The sequence below is a fragment of the Gambusia affinis genome, linkage group LG08 (assembly GCF_019740435.1).
Source record: "Gambusia affinis linkage group LG08, SWU_Gaff_1.0, whole genome shotgun sequence".
Taxonomy (NCBI): Eukaryota; Metazoa; Chordata; class Actinopteri; order Cyprinodontiformes; family Poeciliidae; genus Gambusia; species Gambusia affinis.
Genome location: NC_057875.1, coordinates 4,641,671 through 4,664,952, shown reverse-complemented (window position 1 = coordinate 4,664,952; position 23,282 = coordinate 4,641,671). Strand labels below are relative to the sequence as shown.

General features: G+C 39.0%; 1 protein-coding gene across 3 annotated transcripts in view; it reads left to right on the top strand.

Annotated features, from left to right (window-relative positions):
* dgkzb (diacylglycerol kinase, zeta b) overlaps nt 1-23,146 on the top strand; it is a 53,827-nt gene extending 30,681 nt beyond the window's left edge. For 2 of the 3 annotated variants that reach the window (XM_044125932.1, XM_044125930.1), the window contains exons 7-33: nt 337-408; nt 478-594; nt 1,585-1,659; nt 3,421-3,522; nt 3,745-3,827; nt 3,910-3,970; nt 4,045-4,158; nt 5,313-5,453; nt 5,530-5,608; nt 6,528-6,583; nt 6,667-6,729; nt 8,352-8,425; nt 8,532-8,643; nt 9,426-9,625; nt 10,786-10,886; nt 12,453-12,556; nt 12,659-12,728; nt 12,795-12,835; nt 13,161-13,309; nt 14,485-14,562; nt 15,806-15,874; nt 17,663-17,697; nt 19,240-19,283; nt 19,524-19,644; nt 20,102-20,138; nt 20,234-20,333; nt 22,254-23,146. In XM_044125932.1, coding sequence (XP_043981867.1) covers nt 337-408; nt 478-594; nt 1,585-1,659; nt 3,421-3,522; nt 3,745-3,827; nt 3,910-3,970; nt 4,045-4,158; nt 5,313-5,453; nt 5,530-5,608; nt 6,528-6,583; nt 6,667-6,729; nt 8,352-8,425; nt 8,532-8,643; nt 9,426-9,625; nt 10,786-10,886; nt 12,453-12,556; nt 12,659-12,728; nt 12,795-12,835; nt 13,161-13,309; nt 14,485-14,562; nt 15,806-15,874; nt 17,663-17,697; nt 19,240-19,283; nt 19,524-19,644; nt 20,102-20,138; nt 20,234-20,333; nt 22,254-22,370 — 2,415 coding nt within the window. In that variant the 3' untranslated portion in view covers nt 22,371-23,146. The remainder of the gene's footprint in view (nt 1-336; nt 409-477; nt 595-1,584; nt 1,660-3,420; nt 3,523-3,744; nt 3,828-3,909; nt 3,971-4,044; nt 4,159-5,312; nt 5,454-5,529; nt 5,609-6,527; nt 6,584-6,666; nt 6,730-8,351; nt 8,426-8,531; nt 8,644-9,425; nt 9,626-10,785; nt 10,887-12,452; nt 12,557-12,658; nt 12,729-12,794; nt 12,836-13,160; nt 13,310-14,484; nt 14,563-15,805; nt 15,875-17,662; nt 17,698-19,239; nt 19,284-19,523; nt 19,645-20,101; nt 20,139-20,233; nt 20,334-22,253) is intronic. The other variant, XM_044125931.1, reaches the window with a different exon arrangement.
* Nucleotides 23,147-23,282: the final 136 nt, after the last annotated feature.

The window sequence follows — 23,282 nt, the reverse complement described above, 5'->3', positions numbered from 1 at the left end:
ATATGTGTTGCTTGACATATTGAAGCACATGCTCTTTAATATGTTTTTCATCATAGTATAATTTATTTTTGATCTATGGCCTCTATATTGTATTTGTTTATTTTATAGTTACTTTTAGTTTGAATTTATCGTGTAATCTATGTATGTCATACAGAAAACTGCAACTAATGGGGATCTAAATAAAAGAATGAATTTATTTAGCAGTTTTCTAGTCATATTGACTACCGGTCAATGGGCAACTTGCATATCAACTTGTGAAAGGAGGAAACTGGAATCAAACCTGCGAGTTTCAGATGGACAGCTCCTCTAACTGAGCCTCCATCATGTCACCAACAGGGCTTCCAGCAGAAGTTTACATTTCACAGCAAAGAGATCGTAGCCATCAGCTGCTCGTGGTGCAAACAGGCGGTGAGTTAACGTCGTTAACACAAAGGTCCAGGTAACTTCCTGCCAGCTGACTCTCCGTCTCTGTTTCAGTATCACAACAAGGTGACGTGCTTCATGCTGCAGCAGATAGAGGAGTGCTGCTCCCTGGGGGCCCACGCTGCCGTCATCGTCCCTCCAACATGGATCATCAGAGTCCGCAAGCCGCAGGTATTTACTGTCCAGAAATGTTTTTTACGCAGCCTCCTGGGTTTTAAACTCCAGTGAACCTCCCAACTACTTCCTGTTTTTCCTTTCTGTGATCCAGAGCCCCCCGTCATCCTTTTAAACTGGTCTGGATCTCCAGACTCTCATGGAAGTTTTTATTTTGTTCTTGCTGCTTTTTCACTCAGTTTTTATGTCGGCATATTAGGGTTAATTTATATGGGGAAAAAATTAGGTGTAAGTTTCCATCAAAAAACTAAGAAGTTTTGAGATTAGTCAAATTTTCTAGAAACCTTTTTTTAAAGAAATTTCTAAGTTTCAAAATTAAAGATTCTCAACCTTTAAAACTTTTTTTTTTCTAGAAAGTTCTGAAATTAATCTTGAAATCTCAGTTTTTTTCTCACAAATTCATAACTTTTGGAGCTCAGACATTTTCAAGATTTTTTCTACAAAATTTCTGAGTTTAGTTTTCAAATTTCTGTTTTTTCAAACAAATTTTAAACTTGTTTTTTTTTTCCAGAAAATCTCTGAGACTAATCTCAAAATTTCAGAATTTATTTTCTTTCCACATTTTAACTTTTGAAACTCAGTAATTTCTTTATTTTTTTATAGAAAATTTCTGAGATTAATCTTAACATTTCTGAGGTTTTTTGATGTTAATTTTCTTCTACCTAAAGTCCTGTCTGCAAAAACGTTTGCCAAATACACATGAACCTCATTATCTTGTTTGACTGACAAAGATAAATAATCTGTTTATAAATTAGAACTGACTTTATCTTAATTTATTTAATATCTCTTTGGAATCAATGAAGTGTTTTTTTAATTAAATTTCTAGTAACTCTATCCTCAGTCTGACCTCCACCATAAATCTTAAAATATTTTATTGATCCTTGTGTCTGAAGGATTAATGGGAGGGGCGGTGTGCCAAAAACTGATCAGTTGCTCAAAGCCTAGAGGAAAGTCTGCAGTTGATAATAGTTTCTGTTTTTTCTGCAGACGTCTCTGAAATCCAGTAAGAAGAAGAAACGGACGTCACTGAAGTGCAACAAGTCGACCAAGAAGGGAGCAGAGGTCAGCGAAACGGCGCTTTACGTGCTGAGCAAGATGCCAGCATAAGATATAGTATTTACTTCACAAGTAATCTTCTTCTTTAGTGAATGCAGTTTGGCCTATAATGACATTCGATCTAGCTTTTTCTGGTTCATAGTGACTCTGAATGCAGTTTAAAACTGGCATTGAACGCAGCGTTTTGTTTAAAACTGGCATTGAACGCAGCGTTTTGTTTAAAACTGGCATTGAACGCAGCGTTTTGTTTAAAACTGACATTGAACGCAGCGTTTTGTTTAAAACTGGCATTGAACGCAGCGTTTTGTTTAAAACTGGCATTGAACGCAGCGTTTTGTTTAAAACTGGCATTGAACGCAGCGTTTTGTTTAAAACTGGCTTTGAACGCAGCGTTTTGTTTAAAACTGACATTGAACGCAGCGTTTTGTTTAAAACTGACATTGAACGCAGCGTTTTGTTTAAAACTGACATTGAACGCAGCGTTTTGTTTAAAACTGTCATTGAACGCAGCGTTTTGTTTAAAACTGACATTGAACGCAGGGTTTTGTTTAAAACTGGCATTGAGCATGCGCGTTTTGTTTAAAACTGGCATTGAAGCGCAGCGTTTTGTTTAAAACTGGCATTGAGCAGCGCGTTTTGTTTAAAACTGGCATTGAACGCAGCGTTTTGTTTAAAACTGGCATTGAACGCAGCGTTTTGTTTAAAACTGGCATTGAACGCAGCGTTTTGTTTAAAACTGGCATTGAACGCAGCGTTTTGTTTAAAACTGACATTGAACGCAGCGTTTTGTTTAAAACTGTCATTGAACGCAGCGTTTTGTTTAAAACTGACATTGAACGCAGCGTTTTGTTTAAAACTGGCATTGAACGCAGCGTTTTGTTTAAAACTGGCATTGAACGCAGCGTTTTGTTTAAAACTGACATTGAACGCAGCGTTTTGTTTAAAACTGACATTGAACGCAGCGTTTTGTTTAAAACTGGCTTTGAACGCGCATGGCGTTTTGTTTAAAACTGGCATTGAACGCAGCGTTTTGTTTAAAACTGGCTTTGAACGCAGCGTTTTGTTTAAAACTGGCTTTGAACGCAGCGTTTTGTTTAAAACTGGCTTTGAACGCAGCGTTTTGTTTAAAACTGGCTTTGAACGCAGCGTTTTGTTTAAAACTGGCATTGAACGCAGCGTTTTGTTTAAAACTGTCATTGAACGCAGCGTTTTGTTTAAAACTGGCATTGAACGCAGCGTTTTGTTTAAAACTGGCATTGAACGCAGCGTTTTGTTTAAAACTGGCATTGAACGCAGCGTTTTGTTTAAAACTGGCATTGAACGCAGCGTTTTGTTTAAAACTGGCTTTGAACGCAGCGTTTTGTTTAAAACTGGCTTTGAACGCAGCGTTTTGTTTAAAACTGGCATTGAACGCAGCGTTTTGTTTAAAACTGGCATTGAACGCAGCGTTTTGTTTAAAACTGGCATTGAACGCAGCGTTTTGTTTAAAACTGGCATTGAACGCAGCGTTTTGTTTAAAACTGACATTGAACGCAGCGTTTTGTTTAAAACTGGCTTTGAACGCAGCGTTTTGTTTAAAACTGGCTTTGAACGCAGCGTTTTGTTTAAAACTGGCTTTGAACGCAGCGTTTTGTTTAAAACTGGCTTTGAACGCAGCGTTTTGTTTAAAACTGGCTTTGAACGCAGCGTTTTGTTTAAAACTGGCTTTGAACGCAGCGTTTTGCATCATGTCTCTGCTCACTTCCTGATCTTTTGGTGGCTCTTCAGCTCCAAGATGGCCGCTGGAAGCCCTTCCTGGTGAAGCCCCTCCCCTCCCAGCTAATGAAGCCTCTGCTGGTGTTTGTTAATCCGAAAAGCGGCGGGAATCAGGTAGTTTTCATTTTGGTTCATATCAATATCCTGAATGTTCTCAGGAACCAGCTGTGCCAAAATGTGTTGATGAAACTCATTAACAAACTGTTAAAATATTAATAAATAACGCTCTGCGCCTTCTTAAAATTAAACAATCTTTTCACATTGATCAGTTCTTCGCAATCAAAAACTGCTATAACTCAGCAGCTGATTTGCTGCCTTCTTCTTCTTCTTCTTCAGGGAGCAAAGATCATCCAGTCATTCATGTGGTACCTGAACCCTCGGCAGGTGTTTGACCTGACCAAAGGAGGACCCAGAGAGGGGTAAGCAGTTTTCCTCAGTCGTTGTAATTCCACATTGGAACCTGAAACATTTCAGCCAGACCCGTTTCTTTGTTCCCTGCAGGCTGGAAATGTACTCCAAAGTTCCCAACCTGCGGATCCTGGCCTGCGGTGGCGACGGCACCGTGAGTTAAACGATGAATTAAGCAGAGCTGTGAATAAAACAGATCCTGTGGTCACATGACCTCTGTCCGTTCAGGTGGGATGGATCCTGTCCGTGTTGGACGAGCTGAAGCTCCGCCCCCAGCCTCCGGTCGCCATCCTTCCTCTGGGGACGGGAAACGACCTGGCCAGGACTCTGAACTGGGGAGGGGTGAGTCCAGTCGCTTCAGGTTTTATTTCCTTTATTCTGAATTAGAAATAAAACTTACCAATTATTCTGATGATTATTCTGGTAATTAATCAATTAATTTGATAAAAAAAAATGGCAGATTCTGCAGGTTTTTATACAATATTAGAAACGCATTAAAAGATGTAAATAAACAAATAATTCATTTCCTTTTGTAAATAACAAAATAAACAATGTATTGTCAAAAATCCAGCAACAGGATTCCTTTAGTGAACATTTGATCATTTGTGTTAAAGGGCTGAAACGATTAATCGTGATGAATCCACTATTGAAATAATCATCATCTAATTTAGTATTTGATTAATCATTAACTGGAGTAGATGGACTAAAAAAAGGCCATTGCTGACAGAACAACACACTCAGAGCAGAAATGAAAGTAAAATTGTACAAAAACTATATACATTTTGCATTTAAGTTAAAAAAAACCTTCTTTGTACTTTGCTACAAATGATTAAGCATTCATTAAAGAAATACCGCTATTAGATTTTGGGAAATAAAATGGATATTTTAATTATTAGTTTATTTATTTTAATCTATTTTTAATATTTTATAAAAAGGATTAAATGAAAAATCTGCAGATTGTGCCAATTATTTATTTGATTAATCATCAATTTGTGAGTAATCATCAATGATCGATTAATCGGCAACTAAAATAATGATTAGTTGCAGCAGTAAAAGTATGAATCTGGACCTATGAATACATGTGAAAACCTCTGTCCATTCTGCTCGACTTAACATCAATACAGTGTAGTCCTGATTATTGTTGGATTAATAATTGAATAGACAAAATTTACAAAATTTGAACCAGGTGAAGCTAAAATTGCAATTTGTCTGAACATATGTACAGACAAAACCGGTTTTTAATCTTAAATGCAAAATGTATGTATTTTTTCTACAGTTTTGACTTCATTGCTCCTCTCAGTATCTCTCAATAAATAACTTTTTTTTTTTACTTTGTATACTCAAGTTAACAATTAATCAATTTCTAAAATGGTAGATTAATTAATCACGATTAATCGTTTCAGCCCTGTTTAGAAATATAAACTTTAGGTTAAGACCCTGAGCATAAATGAAGATGTTTTCCCATCATCCTGCTGTGCTTTGTGCTCCGGTCTCAGGGTTACACCGACGAACCCATCACAAAGATCCTGTCGCACGTGGAGGACGGGAACGTCGTCCAGCTGGATCGATGGAACCTCAACGTGGAACCGAACACCGAGGCTCGACCCGAGGAGCGAGATGAGCAGCAGACCGACAAGGTCAGCTCTGGTTTGGCGTAGATGAAACCGATTGTTCCCCCAGCTGCGTCACGGTTTGTTTACGTTTATTTTTCAGCTCCCAATCGATGTCTTCAACAACTACTTCAGTCTGGGCTTCGACGCTCACGTCACACTGGGCTTCCATGAATCCAGAGGTCAGTCCGGCCCAGAGTCATAGTAGTTTGGGTTTTTTCATTATATCTTATTTTGTTGCGTCTTTGAGTCTGTTTTCTAATTTTCAATGAGTTATTATTAGTTAAATATTGCTTTGTTTTAGTTTTTATGAGTTAGCAGTTTAAGTTTTTTCATAGTTTGGTTAATTTTTACGTGTAGAACTCAAAAGGAAGAGACAATTTTCCAAAAATTTACTTAATTATTGTTGAACAATCTACTGGTGTCACCTTTTTGCAGGCTAGCGCTTCGTTTTAGCTGCCAGGTTGTCAACATAAAACGCTACATCAAATGTACGTGTGAAATATAAAAGAAAAAGGGAGCTGAAAAGTGCTTTGCTATTAATTGTCAACACTATTGTCAACAATCACAACTAGATAACAAGGTCGAGAAAATTTTTAATAAAAAAAAATAACAAGGGAGAGAGAAGAATGTGAGCTAAGCTAGCTTGACTTTGACAACTTTATCATGTAGATGTGCTGTGGAATTTGGTGAGATTAGGTTCAGTTAAAAGCCAAAAAAATGGGAACCTAACCACCAAATCCCTGACAGATCATCAGCAGAGCAGTTTAAATTAACTAATCAACCACCGCTTATTAATAATCACAAAATAAACATCAAGCCTAAAAACGTAATACTGTTACGGACTGAATGTTCTGTTGTTTGTGTTGGGAATGTCTGAGTGTTTTTTGGTGTAAAATCCTGATGCGTATATCAGGATTTAAACATGGCAACTGTAGTCGTCAGTCAGTTGCTGTGTTTGGTGAAACACATAACTTCAGTTTGAGCTAAAGGTCGAGTTGTTGGCATTATATTTTTTAATTGCTGGCTGGTTTTTAATCAAATACTAAATATACAATAATCCTAACAAGAATCACATTTTCTCCTGTTTTGTGTTTTCAGAGGCCAATCCGGAGAAGTTCAACAGCCGCTTCAGGAATAAGATGTTCTACGCTGGGGTGAGTCCGGCTCTCATCCTGGTCCTTCAGTCCATCCGCTCCGAAACGTCTTACATCCATTCGTATGTGTTTGGTTTTTTTAGACGGCCTTTTCGGACTTCCTGAGCGGCAGCTCCAAAGACCTCGCCAAACACATCAGAGTGGTGGTGAGTGCAGGCAGCGGCCAGGTTCTCCTTTACGCCGTTTTCTCAGAACTGAGCAGCATTTAAAAACAGCCATTGGTTTTCATTTCTGAAGCTCAGAGGACCAGTATTTCGCTCTGTGCATCATTTTCCATCACCGGGTCAGATTGAGGTCTGACACACTGCTGCAGACGCAGATTTTGGTTCAATTTCCATCTGAACAAACCTGCATTCAGAGAGAATAAAACACATTTAAGTGACACTGCAGAGCTTTTTGTAACCAACGTGATAGAACAAAGTTTCATCCATTTCAATAAAATCAGCAGGCTTTGTTACTGCCTCTCTTCTGTCCCTTTTATAGCCTCTGAGATGCATTATTCCACCCAGGCCACAGAAAACATAGAAGCTAAACAGCTTCATGTTTTCTCTGACACAACCACTGCTGCCACAGGGTGTATTTAGTCTGAACGTAACGAGTATTTCTCTTTAAAATCAACAATACTATATTCTAGTTTATCACAGCTGTGATGTAGCAGATATTTAACACAAAAATATAAATAATCAGGCATAATGTTAGTGGTGGGTTATGCTAACTAGAAAGTTGTGATAACCCTAAAGAATAATTGTAAACATTTTTTCCGCTAATGCTAAAGCGCTAACTTCAGTTCCAAATTATATAATACCTGAACTTGAAAGACTACAACCATCAAGCACAAATTTAATTTTGACATTATAATTTACATCTTTTATTGTGTTTATGTGTATATCTTGTTCTCTGCTGTCCGTGTTTTATTTTCCTCCAGTATGTACAAATAAAGGTTTAAATGAAGTTATTTGGGGGAGGGGAATTGAGCGAGACCACAAGGAAAAGAAAAAATTTCCACAAGAAAACTCAGAAATTTTTCCAGAAAAAAAAACACAAAAAATTCAGAGTTTCAAAAGTCCAAAGCTTTTGGTTTTCTAAACTCACAAATTACCAAATTTTTCTAGAAAATTTCTGAGATTAATCTCAATTTTTTTTTTTTTTCTATCAAATGTTCGACTTTTGTAACTAAAAACTTGAACTCTCAAAATTTGAGTGTTTTGGCAGAAATGTATTTATTTACGTTGCCCTAATGCACTGTTGTAGAAATGGAACTGCTGCAGCAAACAATAATGATGCAGCCACATTGTTTGCTGCGTAAACAATGTTGACACATTTCAAAATAAGAGCATGCTTATAAACCACTCATTACTTGAGGAACAACACAGACGTCAAACTTTATCCAACTGAAAGTTCACAAAACAGCCAAGTAAATTATCGCCCTGGAAACATTTATTTAGGGGAAGCTAAACAGTTTCAAAGTTAGCTAAACAAAAAATTAGCTTTGCTATTAGCAGATTAGTAGGAGTCTACACACCACTACTGGCAGCAAGGGAAGATTTTGTCCTGAAATTTGATTATTTAGAAATAATAAATAATAAATTTTGCTCAATATTTATTGTTTTTCAGTCATTTTCCCTCTTTTATTGAAATATTTATTTTCCTGATTCACTTCAGCTGAGCTGTGATTTTATGTATCTGCACTCGGTACACATATTATTCTGTTTTAATCAGTTTTAATTACGGTCGTCTCACCTTTAACCCCGTCTGTATTTTCTCAAAGTGTGACGGCACGGATCTGACGGCCAAAGTCCAGGAGATGAAGCTGCAGTGCCTCCTCTTCCTCAACATTCCCAGGTTGTAGAACAGTAGAGGAATATTTTTTACAGTGCATTAAAGCATTGTCTCTGTGTCTTCAGCGAATCATTTAAACTCCTCGGATCGTTCTTGTTTTTTTCTGCAGGTACTGTGCCGGCACCACGCCGTGGGGAAACCCCAGTGAGAGTCAAGACTTTGAACCTCAGCGTCACGACGACGGCTGCATAGAGGTCATCGGGTTCACCATGACTTCTCTGGTGAGGTCAAAGTTCAATCACTGCGATCACATGGAATTGGCTGCTCATTTTTTGACTTGGGTATAAATGCTTCTGGTATTTGATTTGGCAAAAAAGAACAATAAAATCCCCTTAATTTAGATCAAAACATAAAGCAGCAGCTTTGACTCCACAGGTCCGTCATTTTGTGATGATAGTCAGAAGAACAACCTGCTATCAGTTAGAGCAGGTGTGCCAAACATAAGGCCTGGGGGCCAAATCCGGCCCGCCGCAGCTTTTATGTGGCCGTCTATGCTCCAGACTTATGCATAAATAGAACCTTCAAGATAACTGTTGTGTGCTTAAATATGATTTTATTAATCAAACCATTAGTTTTTAACCATTTACTGCCAAGTTACAGTGGTCAATATTTCCAGCAGCCTTCCCTGCAACTCGGCTCCTTCAGACTAGCCAGCAGCAATTAGCAAACAGCTGATGGAACTGTACATATGCTGAACTCATTATAGGAGCTACTTCTCAGTGGAACGATGATAAAATGTTGTTAAAGGGTTAATAAAGGAGCCATGTTTTTATGACTTCCTGAAGGCGGAGTTTCAGAAAGAGCAGGAGCTTTTAAAGAGACAGAGGCCCAATTTCAAAGCCTTAAATTGCAAAATCAAATTTCTTTTAAGTCATATTTGATATATACAGCATTCTTATAACAACTGAAGGTAACGTAGTTAAACTGGCGCATATGCATGATACTGCCCCTTTAAATGTCATCACTTTGACTGCGCTCATTTTTCCGTGTGCTTTGTGTGAAGGCAACGCTGCAGGTGGGCGGCCACGGCGAGCGTCTTCACCAGTGTAAAGAGGTGACCCTCACCACCTTCAAGTCCATCCCCATGCAGGTGGACGGCGAGCCTTGCAAGCTGGCGCCGTCCATCATCCGCATCAACCTGCGCAACCAGGCCAACATGGTCCAGAAGGCCAAGAGAAGGATCTCCATGCCGCATCTGAACGAGTAAGAGTCGGGACTGAACGGTGCTAAACTCAGGAGGAGATGATTTGTTATTGATGGCGTGCCTCAGGGCTGTGTTCTTAACCCATTTCCAAAGCCCCAAAAGATTTAAAGGGATCCAAGATTAGTTGAACATGTTGGCCTGAATGTGTCGTAATTTTTCTATTAACTGAAAATAATTGCTATTTGTGATGCACAAAAACTATAATTACTTCAAAAAATTTGTCTTTTGTTATATTCTTCACCCCTGGAGGTGGCCACTTTTTCACCTGTTGGGTTCCTGATGCGGTTTGGTCCGTTCTGTACCGGACTCTACAGAGTAAACACAGGAAGGATGCAATCCGATCGATTTCAACGAGCTCCGGTTCAAATTAAAAAGGCTTACTAATCTTAGTCATCGCTGTTTGGGCTGGACGGAGCTAGCCCAGTCGGACCTGTGGAGTCATTTACCCATAATCCACTGCAGCGTGAGCAACACTTTTGTGACGATATTGTATTAAGATTTATAAAAACTAAAGTACCTACAGTATTGTTTTTACAACTAAAATATACAAAGTCTATTGTTACAACTAATTGTGGATCCTTTTAAAGTTAAAAATTAGTGAGTACACTGCAAAAACGCAAAATATTACCAAGTATTTTTCATCTAATTGCTAATGCAAAAATCTTAGTAGACTTGAAATGAGACAAACTAACTTAAAAATAACGTTTTTAGCAAGATGTAGGAGCTTGTTTTAAGGAAAGAATTCCTTAATATTATGAAGAAATACTAGTACCACTGGCAGGTTATTTCAATTATAAAATAAATTTTCCCATGTTACAAGTTAATTTATCTGCCAGCGGAGCCAGTACTTTTTAATCAATATTAAGGAATTATTTTTACTTAAGACAAGTCTCTATATCTTGCTGAAAAGTTACTTTTAAATTAGTTTAACTTAAAAATATATTTGCACTAGAAATTAGACCAAAATTACTTGGAAAGATTTTGTGTTTTTGCAGTGTACTGTTGGACATTAGCAGGTTTTTTTTTCTTAAACGTGAGAGTCGGAGGCGTAGCTCTTGCTTGTCTCGGTCCATGTTGTGTTCTTGAAACGTTGTGTGTGTGTGTGTGTGTCCTCTTTAGGTTAGTGTGTAAATGTCAGTGTGTGTGTGTTTGTGCGCAGCCAGCAGCCGGTTCCTGAGAAGCTGCAGATCAGGGTGAACCGGATCAGCATGGCGGCGTATGAGGCTCTGCATTATGACAAGGACCAGCTGAAGGAGGCCTGTGAGTGCTGCACTCTCCTCACACTTTAAAACTGAAATCCAGCTGGGCTGAAACCATTAATCCGCTTAGTTGTGATTAATCGATTATTGAAGTAATCGTCTGACTAATTTAGTGATCAATTAATCGTTAACTAGAGTATACAGACTCCTAAAAGGTTATTTGCTGAAAGAAAAACACACTCAGGGTAGTAATTCAGCTAAAACTGTAGAAAAACTACATATATTTTGCATTTAAGATATATATATTTTTTCAATTAAAACAAGAAAAAAACTTCTATAGAGCAACTTTTGCTTTACAATTATTATCTAGTCAATCTGAAAGATAATAATCAGATTCGTCCAACACCGTATCAGTATTAAGTCCAGCAGGAAGAACTGAACTTTTCACATTTTCAAGTATTTTTTAGCTGCAGATTCAAGTAATGAAATGTGTATTTATTTTTTCTATTTTAAAAAAAGATTTTTTTATTTTTTATTTGCATCTTTTACTGTATTTATTATAATGTGTAAAACATTTTAGTGGTTAAATTGAAAAATGACTATGCCAATTATTATATGTTTAATCGTCAGAATAATCAATAAAATCAATTAGTTGTCAGAATAATTGATAATCGGTTGCTGAAGAAAGCGTTAGTTACAGCCCTGATATCCAGCCCTTCATTCATTGTTAAATTCACTTGATGTTTTTGAAGAAAAGAGATTTTAATCCAGACTGTTCTGTGATTTAACCACTGATTTTATCTCTAGACGACTGGCTCTGGATTCGGTTCTTATTTCCAGAAAAAATCCCTGAAATGACGCCAAACTGAACCAGGACAGAATAAATTCAGTTTGGTCCCAACTGGACACACAACCTGCATTTTAAAGAATTTAAATTATTAGCATCCAAACGTTTTGGCATGAGGGCTGAAAAATGTCACGTTTAAAATTGCAAAATCATTTTATTTGTACCTGTTCAACAATATTCTACACACACAATATCTAATTAAATAAGCAAATAATAAGAATATTTTGTCAACAAATAATCTTTAAAACATAAAAAGGGTCTTTCAGATTTGCCAGATTAAAAAAAAACAAAACAAAACCCAGCAATTTATTTTTGAAACTTTTTACATTGTTTATCTACATTTCGTTGCTTGTACTTGTGACAGTGCAATGACAATAAAGTTGAATTCTATTCTATTTTTCTAGATATTTTTTGTGTCTTTTCAGCAAAAACAACAATTAACATTATTAAACGGTTAGGAACAAGTCTGCATTTTAATGAATGTTTTTGTCCCTTTTACTATTACAATAAATTAAATTCGAAACAAAAACCTTAATGAATACTTTAAGATTTGTTGCACCTTGTAATTTTCATTTTAGGATCTTAAATTGTCTGTATTGTTATGGAAAAAGGTTGAAAATTGCACCCCTAAATGTGCCTCCGCATCGACGGCCTGGCAAACCAACTTCAAGTCTTAAATTTTGATTAAATCGTTCGGAGGGCCACAAATGGCCCCCGGGCCTCACTTTGAGCACCCCAATCGAGACCCAGAGATGATAAATTTGACGATCGTTTGTGCAGCGACGCCACTGGGAGTCATCGTCGTCCCCGGCGACAGCGACCTGGAGATGTGCCGGCTGCACATCGAGCGTCTCCAGGACAACCAGGACCAGGAAGTAGAGCAGGTGCGTACCTTGTTATTCAGGTGTTGCTGGTGATGGTGGAACAGATCCGGACGGAGTCTGGAAGAACCGGGTTTCATCCTGGTTCTTTTTCTGATCCTGCAGGACGGAGACGAGATGAAAGGAGAGAGTCTGTCGTCACAAAAACTCTCCATCAACTGGTGTTTCCTGGACTGTAAGCCTCACACTCAACATCTTGCCTCAGATCCTGACCGATTCTGACCGGCTTTTCTGTTTCCAGGTACGACTGCAGATCGGTTCTACAGGATCGACCGGGCTCAGGTAGGACCAGAGGTTTCTGCTCTGCAGGAAACAAAACGTGGAGACCTTTATGACCTTTCTGACCTTAGTGACCTTAGTGTTTTCCTGAGTGTTTTCTTTGTTCAACGGATCACAAACTAGCAACTGATACGAAGTTAAATAAGAGTGAGCTCTATATTTTTACTTAATTCTGGTCCATGACTGTCGGAACCAGAAGCCAGTGGAGGTTCTGGATGAATCTAGTCCACTCTGTGAGCAAGACTGATTAGAAATACTTTTCTCCAATTTAAAATTTAAAATTGAGTTGATGTGAGACTTGGTGTTTTTCTTATTTTTTTCCCCCCAGGAACACCTGAACTACGTGACGGAGATTTCTCAGGATGAGCTCTACATTCTGGACCCGGAGCTGGTGGCGAAGGAGACCGTGGGAACCTCCCCCAGTATGCCGGACCAGTTCTCCTTCCCCTGCTCCCCCTCGTCACCCACCTCTCCCAGGTGAGTTTCTTTCTGATTCATCTGCTGAAATCCAAGAACATGTCCAGGAACATGTCATTTTAATTTGACATTTATCAAGATTAAAGCTGAAAAAACAGACTTATATCTTAAGCTTATAAACATAACTCCTTTAAAGTGGACTTATCATCCAGAATTCAAAGTTTTGCATGTTTCTGTTCTCCCATTTGGGTCTTTGCTGCTTCTAAAACACCCAGATGTGTTTTGGCAATAAGTTAATGTTTTTTTGGTGCCTGGAAAACGAGTCGTCTCCCGTTAAGTCACATTCGTCAGGCAGTGTGACATTGCCTAGCAACCCCAGCACAGTTCTGCCCGTTACCTAGCAACCCAAGCAGAGTTCCAGCCAGTTTCGTCGGCTGGTTTGACCACTTTATTATGGCTGCTGAAAAAAACAAGTGTTTTGCTGACTTACCATTCAGGAACCACTTGCTGCATTCTTATTGGTTGTGCAGGAGGCTCCACTTTTGCTTTTCAGAGATGTAAGGTTGTATAATTGCACATCTGTTTGCAGCCGTTTTTATGTGTGACTGTAAACATTGAGTTGGGGGGGCGTGGTCAATAGCAGCTTATTTTGGATTTGAAGTGATAAGCAGTTCTAAAGCAGTTCTGACCAAACATTATCATTCATATCATGATCTCAGAATGATTCTGTGCAAATCATGTAATGAACATGCTTTGTATAGGCCAGTGGTCAGTCCTCGAGGTCCAGCACCCTGCATGTTTTAGTTCTCTCACTGGTTTAACTGCCCTGGACCCATTGATGGCTCATTAGGAGGCCTAAGAAGAACATTGACATGCTGAGGAGGCTGTTGCTACCACCAGGGAGAGGAGTAAAACATACAGGATGCCGGTACTCCAGGACCGACTTTGGGCACCCCTGGTTTAGGCCATAGATCTATCCTAATGTGTTCAAGAAATCATAGTAGGTCTCCTTTAAGTGGAGGAAGTCGGTACTGCAGCAGCTCATCGTCTCAGATAATAGGAGGGGGGGTCATTTAATGCCGAAGTCAGTAAAGAAATGAGCTCCAGCTGCTGTTTGGAGTGCTGTTGCCACGGAGACGCTCATCTGTCTCTGCGTTGGTCACTCAGTCATGATCGATCGATCCCCGAGGACAAACTGGAGGACACACTGTGAAGAGTGTGTGTCTGTGTTTCAGGCAGAGGAAGAGGATCTCCAGTGACAGTTCGGTGTCAGAGGGTTTGACTCAGACCTCACCTAAAACTACTCTGCAAAGGTAAACACGCGCACACACACACACACACACACGCACACAGACACACACACACACACACACACACCGCCTCTCTGGACAGCTGGGATGGAGGAAGTTTTCACATCCAATGTTCTGGTACCTGAAGCTGTTAGAGGCTCCATTTCTGTGACAGTTTCCTGTCCAAGCAGTTAGAGGTCGCTGTCATCTGTTGAACTGATCTGGATCGCTGCTTCTGGTCTGGATCTGGTTCTAATCTGCATCATTTATTCTGGTATGGATCGTTGTTTCTGGTCTGGATCATTTATTCTGGTCTGGATCTGGTTCTAATCTGGATCATTTATTTTGATCTGGATCATTTATTTTGATCTGGATCATTTATTCTGATCTGGATCGTTGGTTCTGGTCTGGCTCGTTCTAGTCTGGATCGTTTATTTTGTTCTGGCTCATTCAACTCTGGATTGTTTATTTTGGTCTGGATCTGGTTCTAGTCCAGATTGTTTCATCTAGTCCGGCTTGTTCTGGTTTAGATTGTTCTGGCATGGATCATTCTAGTCTGGATCGTTGGTTCTGGTCTGCAGACTAAGGGACTCTTTAAATGGAGTGACGGTTCTGATCCAAGTCTGGCTTCTGTTTGTAGTTCTCGAGTCTTGGCTCTGTTCCGAGTCAGGAACTTGCTCAACACTAGAGACTCGTTCTCTCTCGGGAGTCTGGTCCGAGTCACACAACAGTCGGATTTTAGACTGAAACTCGGAGAGAAAAGGAACCAAAGTCCAGAGAAAAACTCTGACCGATCTCTGAGAAGTCCACATGGTCCAGAACCATTCGACTAAAACTAGAACTAAATATATTTTTTATTGTTTTTAAAAAAATCAAAATATTAATGTTTAACACTCGTTTGTATTTCCTAGTTTGCGGCTCAAACGATGACCAAAAATAAACTCATGTTTAGCTTGAAAATATTTCAAAATCATGAGAAGAGAAACTGAATATTGCTTTAGAGGAAAATGGACCATCAGACACAATCTGATGGTTCTGATCCAGACCATTTCTGGAATGCATCTCCTGACTGATCCGAATGGAAAACAAACTGACTCAGATCAGTTTCTGAGAACTTCCTCCAGCCCTGACTCTCTGCAGAGTGAGCCCAGAGCGCCCCCTGCTGGAGTGACTCTGTCTGTGTCGTGTGTGAAGTGAAGAACCGCCTGCAGGTCCCGCTAACTTCCTCCCGCTGTCATGTCTGCTGTTTCCTGTCTGTGATGTGAAGGAGAGGAGCAAAGATAATCAGTGTCGATCGCTCCGTTACGACCGCAGCTGATTTCAGACCACAAGTTAGGTAGGACCAACCTGTCTCTGTCCTCCTGGTTCTTCCTTGGTCCTTCTGGTTCCTCCTGGTTCCTCCTGGCTCCTTCTGGTTCCTCCTGGCTCCACCTGGTTCCTTCTGTTTCCTCTTGGTTCCTCCTGGTTCCTCCTGTTTCCCCTGGCTCCTCTTTGTTCCTCTTGTTTTCTCTTGTTTCCTCCGGGTTCCTCTTGTTTTCTCTTGTTTCCTCCGGGTTCCTCTTGGTTTCTCTTGGTTCCTCTTGGTTCCTCCTGGCTCTTCCTGGTTCCTCCTGGTTCCTCCTGGCTCCTTCTGGTTCCTTCTGGCTCCACCTGGTTCCTTCTGTTTCCTTTTGGTTCATCCTGGTTCCTCCTGTTTCCCCTGGCTCCTCTTTGTTCCTCTTGTTTTCTCCTGTTTCCTCCGGGTTCCTCTTGTTTCCTCCTAGTTCCTCTTGGTTCCTCCTGGCTCTTCCTGGATCCTCCTGTTTCCGCCGGGCTTCTCCTGGTTCCGCCTGTTTCCTCTCGTTTCCTCCTGGCTCCTCCTCTGATCTGGGTTCTGCTTTCTGCTGATGCCTCTGTCTCCACTTCTTTCTGCGAAACATGCTGAGCTCTGCAGGAGGAGATGATGTGCAGCTGAGGCGAAGCAGCTTTGCCTTCATTTCTGATGATGTTTGTTTGTTGATGTATTCAGACTGAGAGGCTTGTTTTAACTTCTCACAGTTTCTGCTTTAGACGCCCTGCAGAAAAAACGGTTCAAGAGAAACTCTCCAGAAAACAGCAGAGCAGGATAGATTTAAGCAGAGTCTTAAATTGTGCTCCTGAGAAATCAAATACTTTTTTAAATGTTTATTTCATTTTTACACTTATTTATATGTTTTTTTAAATATTATATGTTTTAATTAATTAATTGAAACAAAATGTATTTATTTATTTTAGAAACCAAATGCATTATTTTATTTTATTTATATTTATATTCAACTGATTTATACATTTTATTTGGGGAAAATGCTTTTTAAAACACTTAAATTTTTTTATTATAATTTATTTCTTATTAATTTAATTCATTTATAAACTTTAGGAAAAAATACTGTTTAAAAATCTGATGTTTACTTTTCTAATACATTTATTTTTTTATTTTTATATCTTATTCAAGTCATTTTTAAATTGGGGGCATGCTTTTTTAAACTTATTTCTGAAATAAAATTATTTCTTACATTTTTATTTTAATATTACTATTTAGATTTTTTTTTAATTATTATTAGAAATCATTGTTTTTTATTTTCTTATTTTAAATTAGAAATGAAAAGTGTTTATGATTGGACAAGCTCTAACTGCTGCTCAATTTTTATTCTTCAACAAAAAGTTGCAGGAAAAACAAAACTGGATCTAAAGTCCAGAACCTTTGACACTGGAAATAAAATTAAATTCAAACAGGTTCAAAACATTGAGTACTGCCACCTACTGGACAGAAGCAGAACAGGCTGTAGTAGATATTTGCAGGGGGGAAAAGGGGTCTTAGCTTTATAAAAACACTAGAGATTATTTAAATTAATGAAACAAATGCATGCTGGGAAAGTTCAGACCAAAGCAGTAGATAATCTTCTCTCTCTGTGTGTTTTGGCTTTAACATGTTGTGGTGTGGGAACAGGGAAGGTCTGTGTTGTGCACAGATTTCCTGAGTAGTGAGAGTTTTGTGGTGTTTGGGTGGAGTACTGGTTGGTGTTTTAATTGAGGTCAAAGGTCAACCTTGAATATCTTCTCACTCTCATCCGGGTTGGTTCTGATTCTGTCATCTGTCTCCTCACAGAACCTCCACTGCTACCTCACAGGACCCTGAAAAAGGTAAATCTGACCTGTGGAGATTAGTGAGTTAATCTAAGGTTGATTGATGTTATCGATCGACAAAGGATTAATTTACAACCCAGAATTTTCTCTTGTATCAAGAGGGCTGATCGTCTTTCCATAACATAAAGGGCTACATTTTGAATAATCTGCTGCTTCGTCGTGCAGCTCGGCTGAATAACCATTAATGAGGTGAAATGTTACTTAGAATGTTTATATTTCAAAACGGAACCGCATAAAGTGCGTTTTCCATCTCACAACGGACTCGGTTTGTCTTTATTGTTATGGTTTGGCTCCGCCATCTTTGTTTCTGGCTCTGCTTCTAGATGACCAGCGGCGCCCTCTGCAGGATGGCGGCCAAACTACAACACTAAAAGAAGATATAAGTGGATTAGTTAATCGATTGGAACTCAATTAATCTAATAAACTGTCATCAGTTAATTGAAAATAGATGAATGGTTTGCATTAATAAAGACATGCCTGCAGTTACCATAGTGACACATCCTGCAGCAGTTATGGTCTTAAATTAATGCTTAAATTACTTTAGACTACAGATGTTCAAACGTTTTGTCACCAGGACCAGAATCTTTAGCTCAAAAGCACTGTGGGTCAAATAAATATAATTTTTAAAAACTAAAGTCACCAAAATGATGGGTTTTAACATACCCGACAATAAACAAAGCATGTACTTTTTTTAAATTAAACAATTAAACATAAGATTTTTTGTTGTTGGAGAAAAGGGATTGCAGATCCAAAAATTAAATGTTTTTTCTTATTAATTGAAATGCATCCAGGCTACTTATTTTGGGGTTGATAAAAATTGGAAAAAAAAAAATTTAAAAATAAAAACATAAAAATAAATAAATACATTATATATGTATTTACACTTTATATACACATCCATTTTCTTTTCACCCTTGTCCCTAATGGGGTCGGGAGGGTTGCTGGTTCCTCTCCAGCTACGTTCCGGGCGAGAGGCGGGGTCACCCTGGACAGGTTGCCAGTCTGTCGCAGGGCAACACAGAGACATACAGGACACACAACCATTCACACACACACACACACCTAGGGAGAATTTAGAGACCAATTAACCTGACAGTCATGTTTTTGGACTGTGGGAGGAAGCCGGAGAACCTGGAGAGAACCCACCATGCACAGGGAGAACATGCAAACTCCATGCAGAAAGACCCCGGGCCGGGAATCGAACCCAGGACCTTAATGTGATGTTTAGTTAAGGTTTAATAAAGCAATTAAAAACAGATTTAGGTGCAACACTTTGATGTTACCATGACAATAGAAGAAAACTGGAAAAAACCCATGTAACATTTTTGTAAGTAGATTTTAGTTTAAAAGTCGTAGTTTTGTCCTAATTTATTTGATTCACAAAATCAGTCCATGGGCCGCCCCCTTTTTATAGCCTTTATTAATGATGCAAAACCAAAGCAAACGCAATTTAAAAAAGAAATACTGTATGTTCTAGATGTGACCACTAGATGACGCTGTTCCTTTGGTTTTCAAGCCTTCATCTGTTTCTGTTTTTAGATGCGGAGCTGATCAGCTGCGTGAAGAATGAGAACCTGAGCAGGGTAACCTTAACCTTATTACAAGTTAGTTTAGTTAAACCTCCTGAGTTTAAGCTCAGTGAAATTCCCAGGTTTTTTTTAGATTAGTTGGACCTCAAATGAATATTTTTCTCTGTGAACCAGGTTAATATTTTTTCTTCCTCCAAACTCTAACCTGAAGTTTGTTTTAATTGCATAACTTCAGCAGCTTTTTTATATATATGATGGAGATTTCTCTCTAAATGTGTCTGTTTCCTCCTGCAGCTGACGGAGCTCCACCAGCAGGGGGCGGAGCTGGCCCTGCAGGACGCAGACGGCTGCACGCTGCTGCATCACGCCGTCCAGACCGGCAGCAAAGACATCGTCAAGTACCTCATCGAAAACGGTGAGACACTCCAAAAGCTGCTGTTGAATCAGAAAACTAGCGGTCATGGTTGGGATTAGACCTGGGAGATCACCATGGCAACAAAAGCAGAACATGTCTGCTGTTTTTGCTTCACAGTGCTCCTATTTTAGAAAATCTTGAGTGGCAGTTTGGGCTTTAAATCTGCTGTATGGGCAGTTGCCCAGGGTGGTAGTTGAAATTTAAAATTTCCCCTTTTTTTCATCTTCCCTCTAACTTTATGAGGCCTTTGTAGTTGTAATCAGATAAAAATGAAGCAATAAAATATCTGCAGGTTTTTCACCTCAGCCTGAATGAAGCGATAAAAACGTAATTCTTTAGCTCGTTTTGTCTTTATCACTTTCAACCGATCGCTTCTCCTCCGTTTCATCAAACACTCATCGTTATATTTAAAGAGTTTGTAGCTTCAGTTTCTGAGTTTGTTTTCTCCTCCCATCAGTTCCCGCCTCCCACCTGGACCTCGCAGAGATGGAGACGTGAGTAAACTTTGTTCTTAAGTTTCATATTTGTTCTGTCCAAACGAAGCCCAAACGTTCCAGGAAGTGAATCCGTTTTTCCGGTTTTGTTCCAGAGGAGAGACGGCGCTCCATAAAGCCGCGGCTCTCTGCCAGAGGAGCATCTGTCACTTCCTGGTGGAGGCGGGGGCGTCGCTCATGAAGACGGACCTGCAGGTAAACTCACCTGGGGCACACAGTCAGATTTACCACACTACTCTTTCTTCAAAACGTAAATTCATTTATTCTGCTTTAGAAAAAGTTTTCAGTTTCTCACTTTGCAGACAAACTGAGGGACTTTTTAGACTTTTGTACATTTTCATCAATTTGTTGTTTCTTAGCATCTTTTTGTAGTTGTCATGCAAATCTTTTGTTTGTTGTTCTGATATATGTCTGAAGAGTTTTGCGGTTCTTGAAATTTGTTCATCTTCCCTATAGATTTTCTCTTTGGTAGATTTTTCTCTGTGTTGTTTTCTGTCACCCTGTTTTCATTTTGTTTTGTGTTTTTTTTTATGTATTCACCAATTGCTACTTACCAAACTAAGCTAAAACCTGCTAGCCAATCAGATTGCATCAAATCGATCATGACTTCCTGTTTGTAATTAAACATGGCGCCAGGAGGTTCATTTGTTTGGACCAATAACTAGGTTGGACTACTTTTAAACTGCATATTAGAACATAAAGTAAATCATAAAAATCATATTGTGGATATGTTGGTGCATTATTTGTTGCAAACTGTAAAGTGCTGAACCTTAAATCTTTGTTTTCTCAAATCTCCATGTCAGAGTTTTTATAAATAATAATTTTAGTGATATAAAACAGAGTTTTTGTGTAGATGAAAAGTCAAAACCAATAAAAATATATTCCTATTCCCAGATATCTGGCTGCATGTGAATTAGCCCTGATTTTTTTTTTTATCTGCGTCTGATCATTAAGTGAGCTTTTCTGGAAATGTTTTGGTTCTTTTCAAACTCACAGTCAGCAGATTATTAGTAAAGATTTAGTTTCTGGTCAGCAACCGCTTCCTGCTGTATGAAGCCATTTTCTTTTTTTCTTTTTTTGCTGGTAGGACGGCGGCCACCAGCCCGATCCGTCCCTCCGCACTTTAAATGGAGCTCCAGTAGTATTTGACCCACTTCTATAAAGTGATTAATGTTGTGTGTCAGTGAGAAACGAAGCTCCGCAGGATTCCCCGGCCTTCATCCTCAACACACAAAAGCCTTGGCTCACCGTTGCCATGGTGAAGCCAGTGGAAACAGGAAACAGCCCATAATCTGAGCTTTCTCTCCTCCGCTACACAAATAAAGAGTTTATGTGTTATTTAGAGTCCAGAGTTGGTGCTGAGCGGGAATTCACCGCAGGAGTTTAGACGGGCTGAGAGGCTTCTCCTCCTCCATTTCTCACAACATCCGTCCATCCATCCATCTGTCCGTCCGTCCGTTTGGCCTCAAGCTACGTTTTGAAAATCTGAAGACATCAGATTTTGTCACGTTATCTTTAACTTTCGAGTTCAGAACAGTTCCCAGCTCCTGGATGTGAGGTTACGGTTACTGCACTTGGAAAAAAATCAGATGAATGCACGCTTTAAAGTTTCTCTCTTAACTTACCTTTAATCGAGAGTAGTCACACTACAAGCATAAAGTTTTGAATATGTCAAAATAATAAGTATATGTAAAGTCATAGCATTATAAGAATATAGTCATATTAAGACTTTATTCTAATAATATTCTTATTAATATTAACCCAACTTTTAACTTTATTCTTGTACAACTTTGTTCTTGTAATAATATAACTCATTATAGCTTTATTCTCATATTATTTCAACTTTATTCTCATTTTATGACTTCATTCTTATAATACTGACTGTATTCTCTTAATACTATGACTCCATTCGCAAGATGATACTTTATTCTTGTATTATTTCACTTTTCTCATAATTCTACTACCAGTTTATTTTCATAATTAAATTTTCCTTACACACATGTAATAGTGTGATTTTTATTGTAATGTTTGTGCTGTAGAAGAATATTACAGTAGAAACTAATAGGAATCCTTAAATAAACTAAACTAAAGCCACCGGTTGCTCTCGTCTCTCAGGGCGACACTCCCAAACATCGGGCCGCCAAGGCCGACGACCAGGAACTGGCCAACTACCTGGAGAACTGCCAACATTACCAGATGATCCAGAGAGAGGACCAGGAGACGGCGGTGTGACCCGGACATCTTTCTCCTCCCCGCTCTGTTGGGTTTTGTTTGTTTTTTTTTTTGTTCTCGTTCTCCACAGAGCTCCGTCTGTCGGAACGTAAACTGAACAGAACCTCTCTGCTGTCGGAGCCAGATGGATTCTTCTTCTTCTTCTTCTTCTTCTTTTTGTGCTTTAACTGATGAGAGACGAGGCGTCTTGATGAATCCGGTTGCCTGAAGAAAGCTCAGTCCCGCGGCCGAACTGAGCGACACAAAAGGCTTGTGGACACTAAAACAAACTCAAACTAGTTTTTATTTTCGAGCCACAAGGACGCACAGAGAGAGCAACGCAGCTGCTGGCGCCCAACAGCGGCAGCATTCATGTTTCTGCAGCTTTCATATCCAATAAAGCAAAGCGTGTCTTCTGTTAAGCTTCTAGGGACCTTTTGGATGTTCACTGCAAACAAATAAATGTTTGGATATTTAATGTAGACAGCGATGAATTAAAATATTTATGATCAGATTGTAGAGATAAACTCACGTTGCCTGTAATCAGTTTTTAATGTTTTACTTGTCTGTTACAGCGGAGAGCTTTCGTTTTGATGTCTGTGGACTGTAAATACTCGCAAAGCCCTTAGTTTGTTAAAAAGAAGCCGAATCCAGATTCTGCCAAAGCAGCCCGAATGATCATATCGAGCTTCTTCATCAGGCAGGAGAATCTTATCACTGTAAGATATTCATGTAAGGTTTGTTTGGTTCCATCATTTCTGAGTGACCTGCAATAAAGCATGTCGGCATTAAAATTATTTGGTTTTCATGAAGCAAATCTGATGAATGTTCCCCTATTTCAGCTTCAATGAAAAGTGTCTGAGATTAAGAAACAAAAATGTAAAAGTACGCAATTCTGAGATTAGTCAAATTGTGAGATTAAAGTCAAAATTC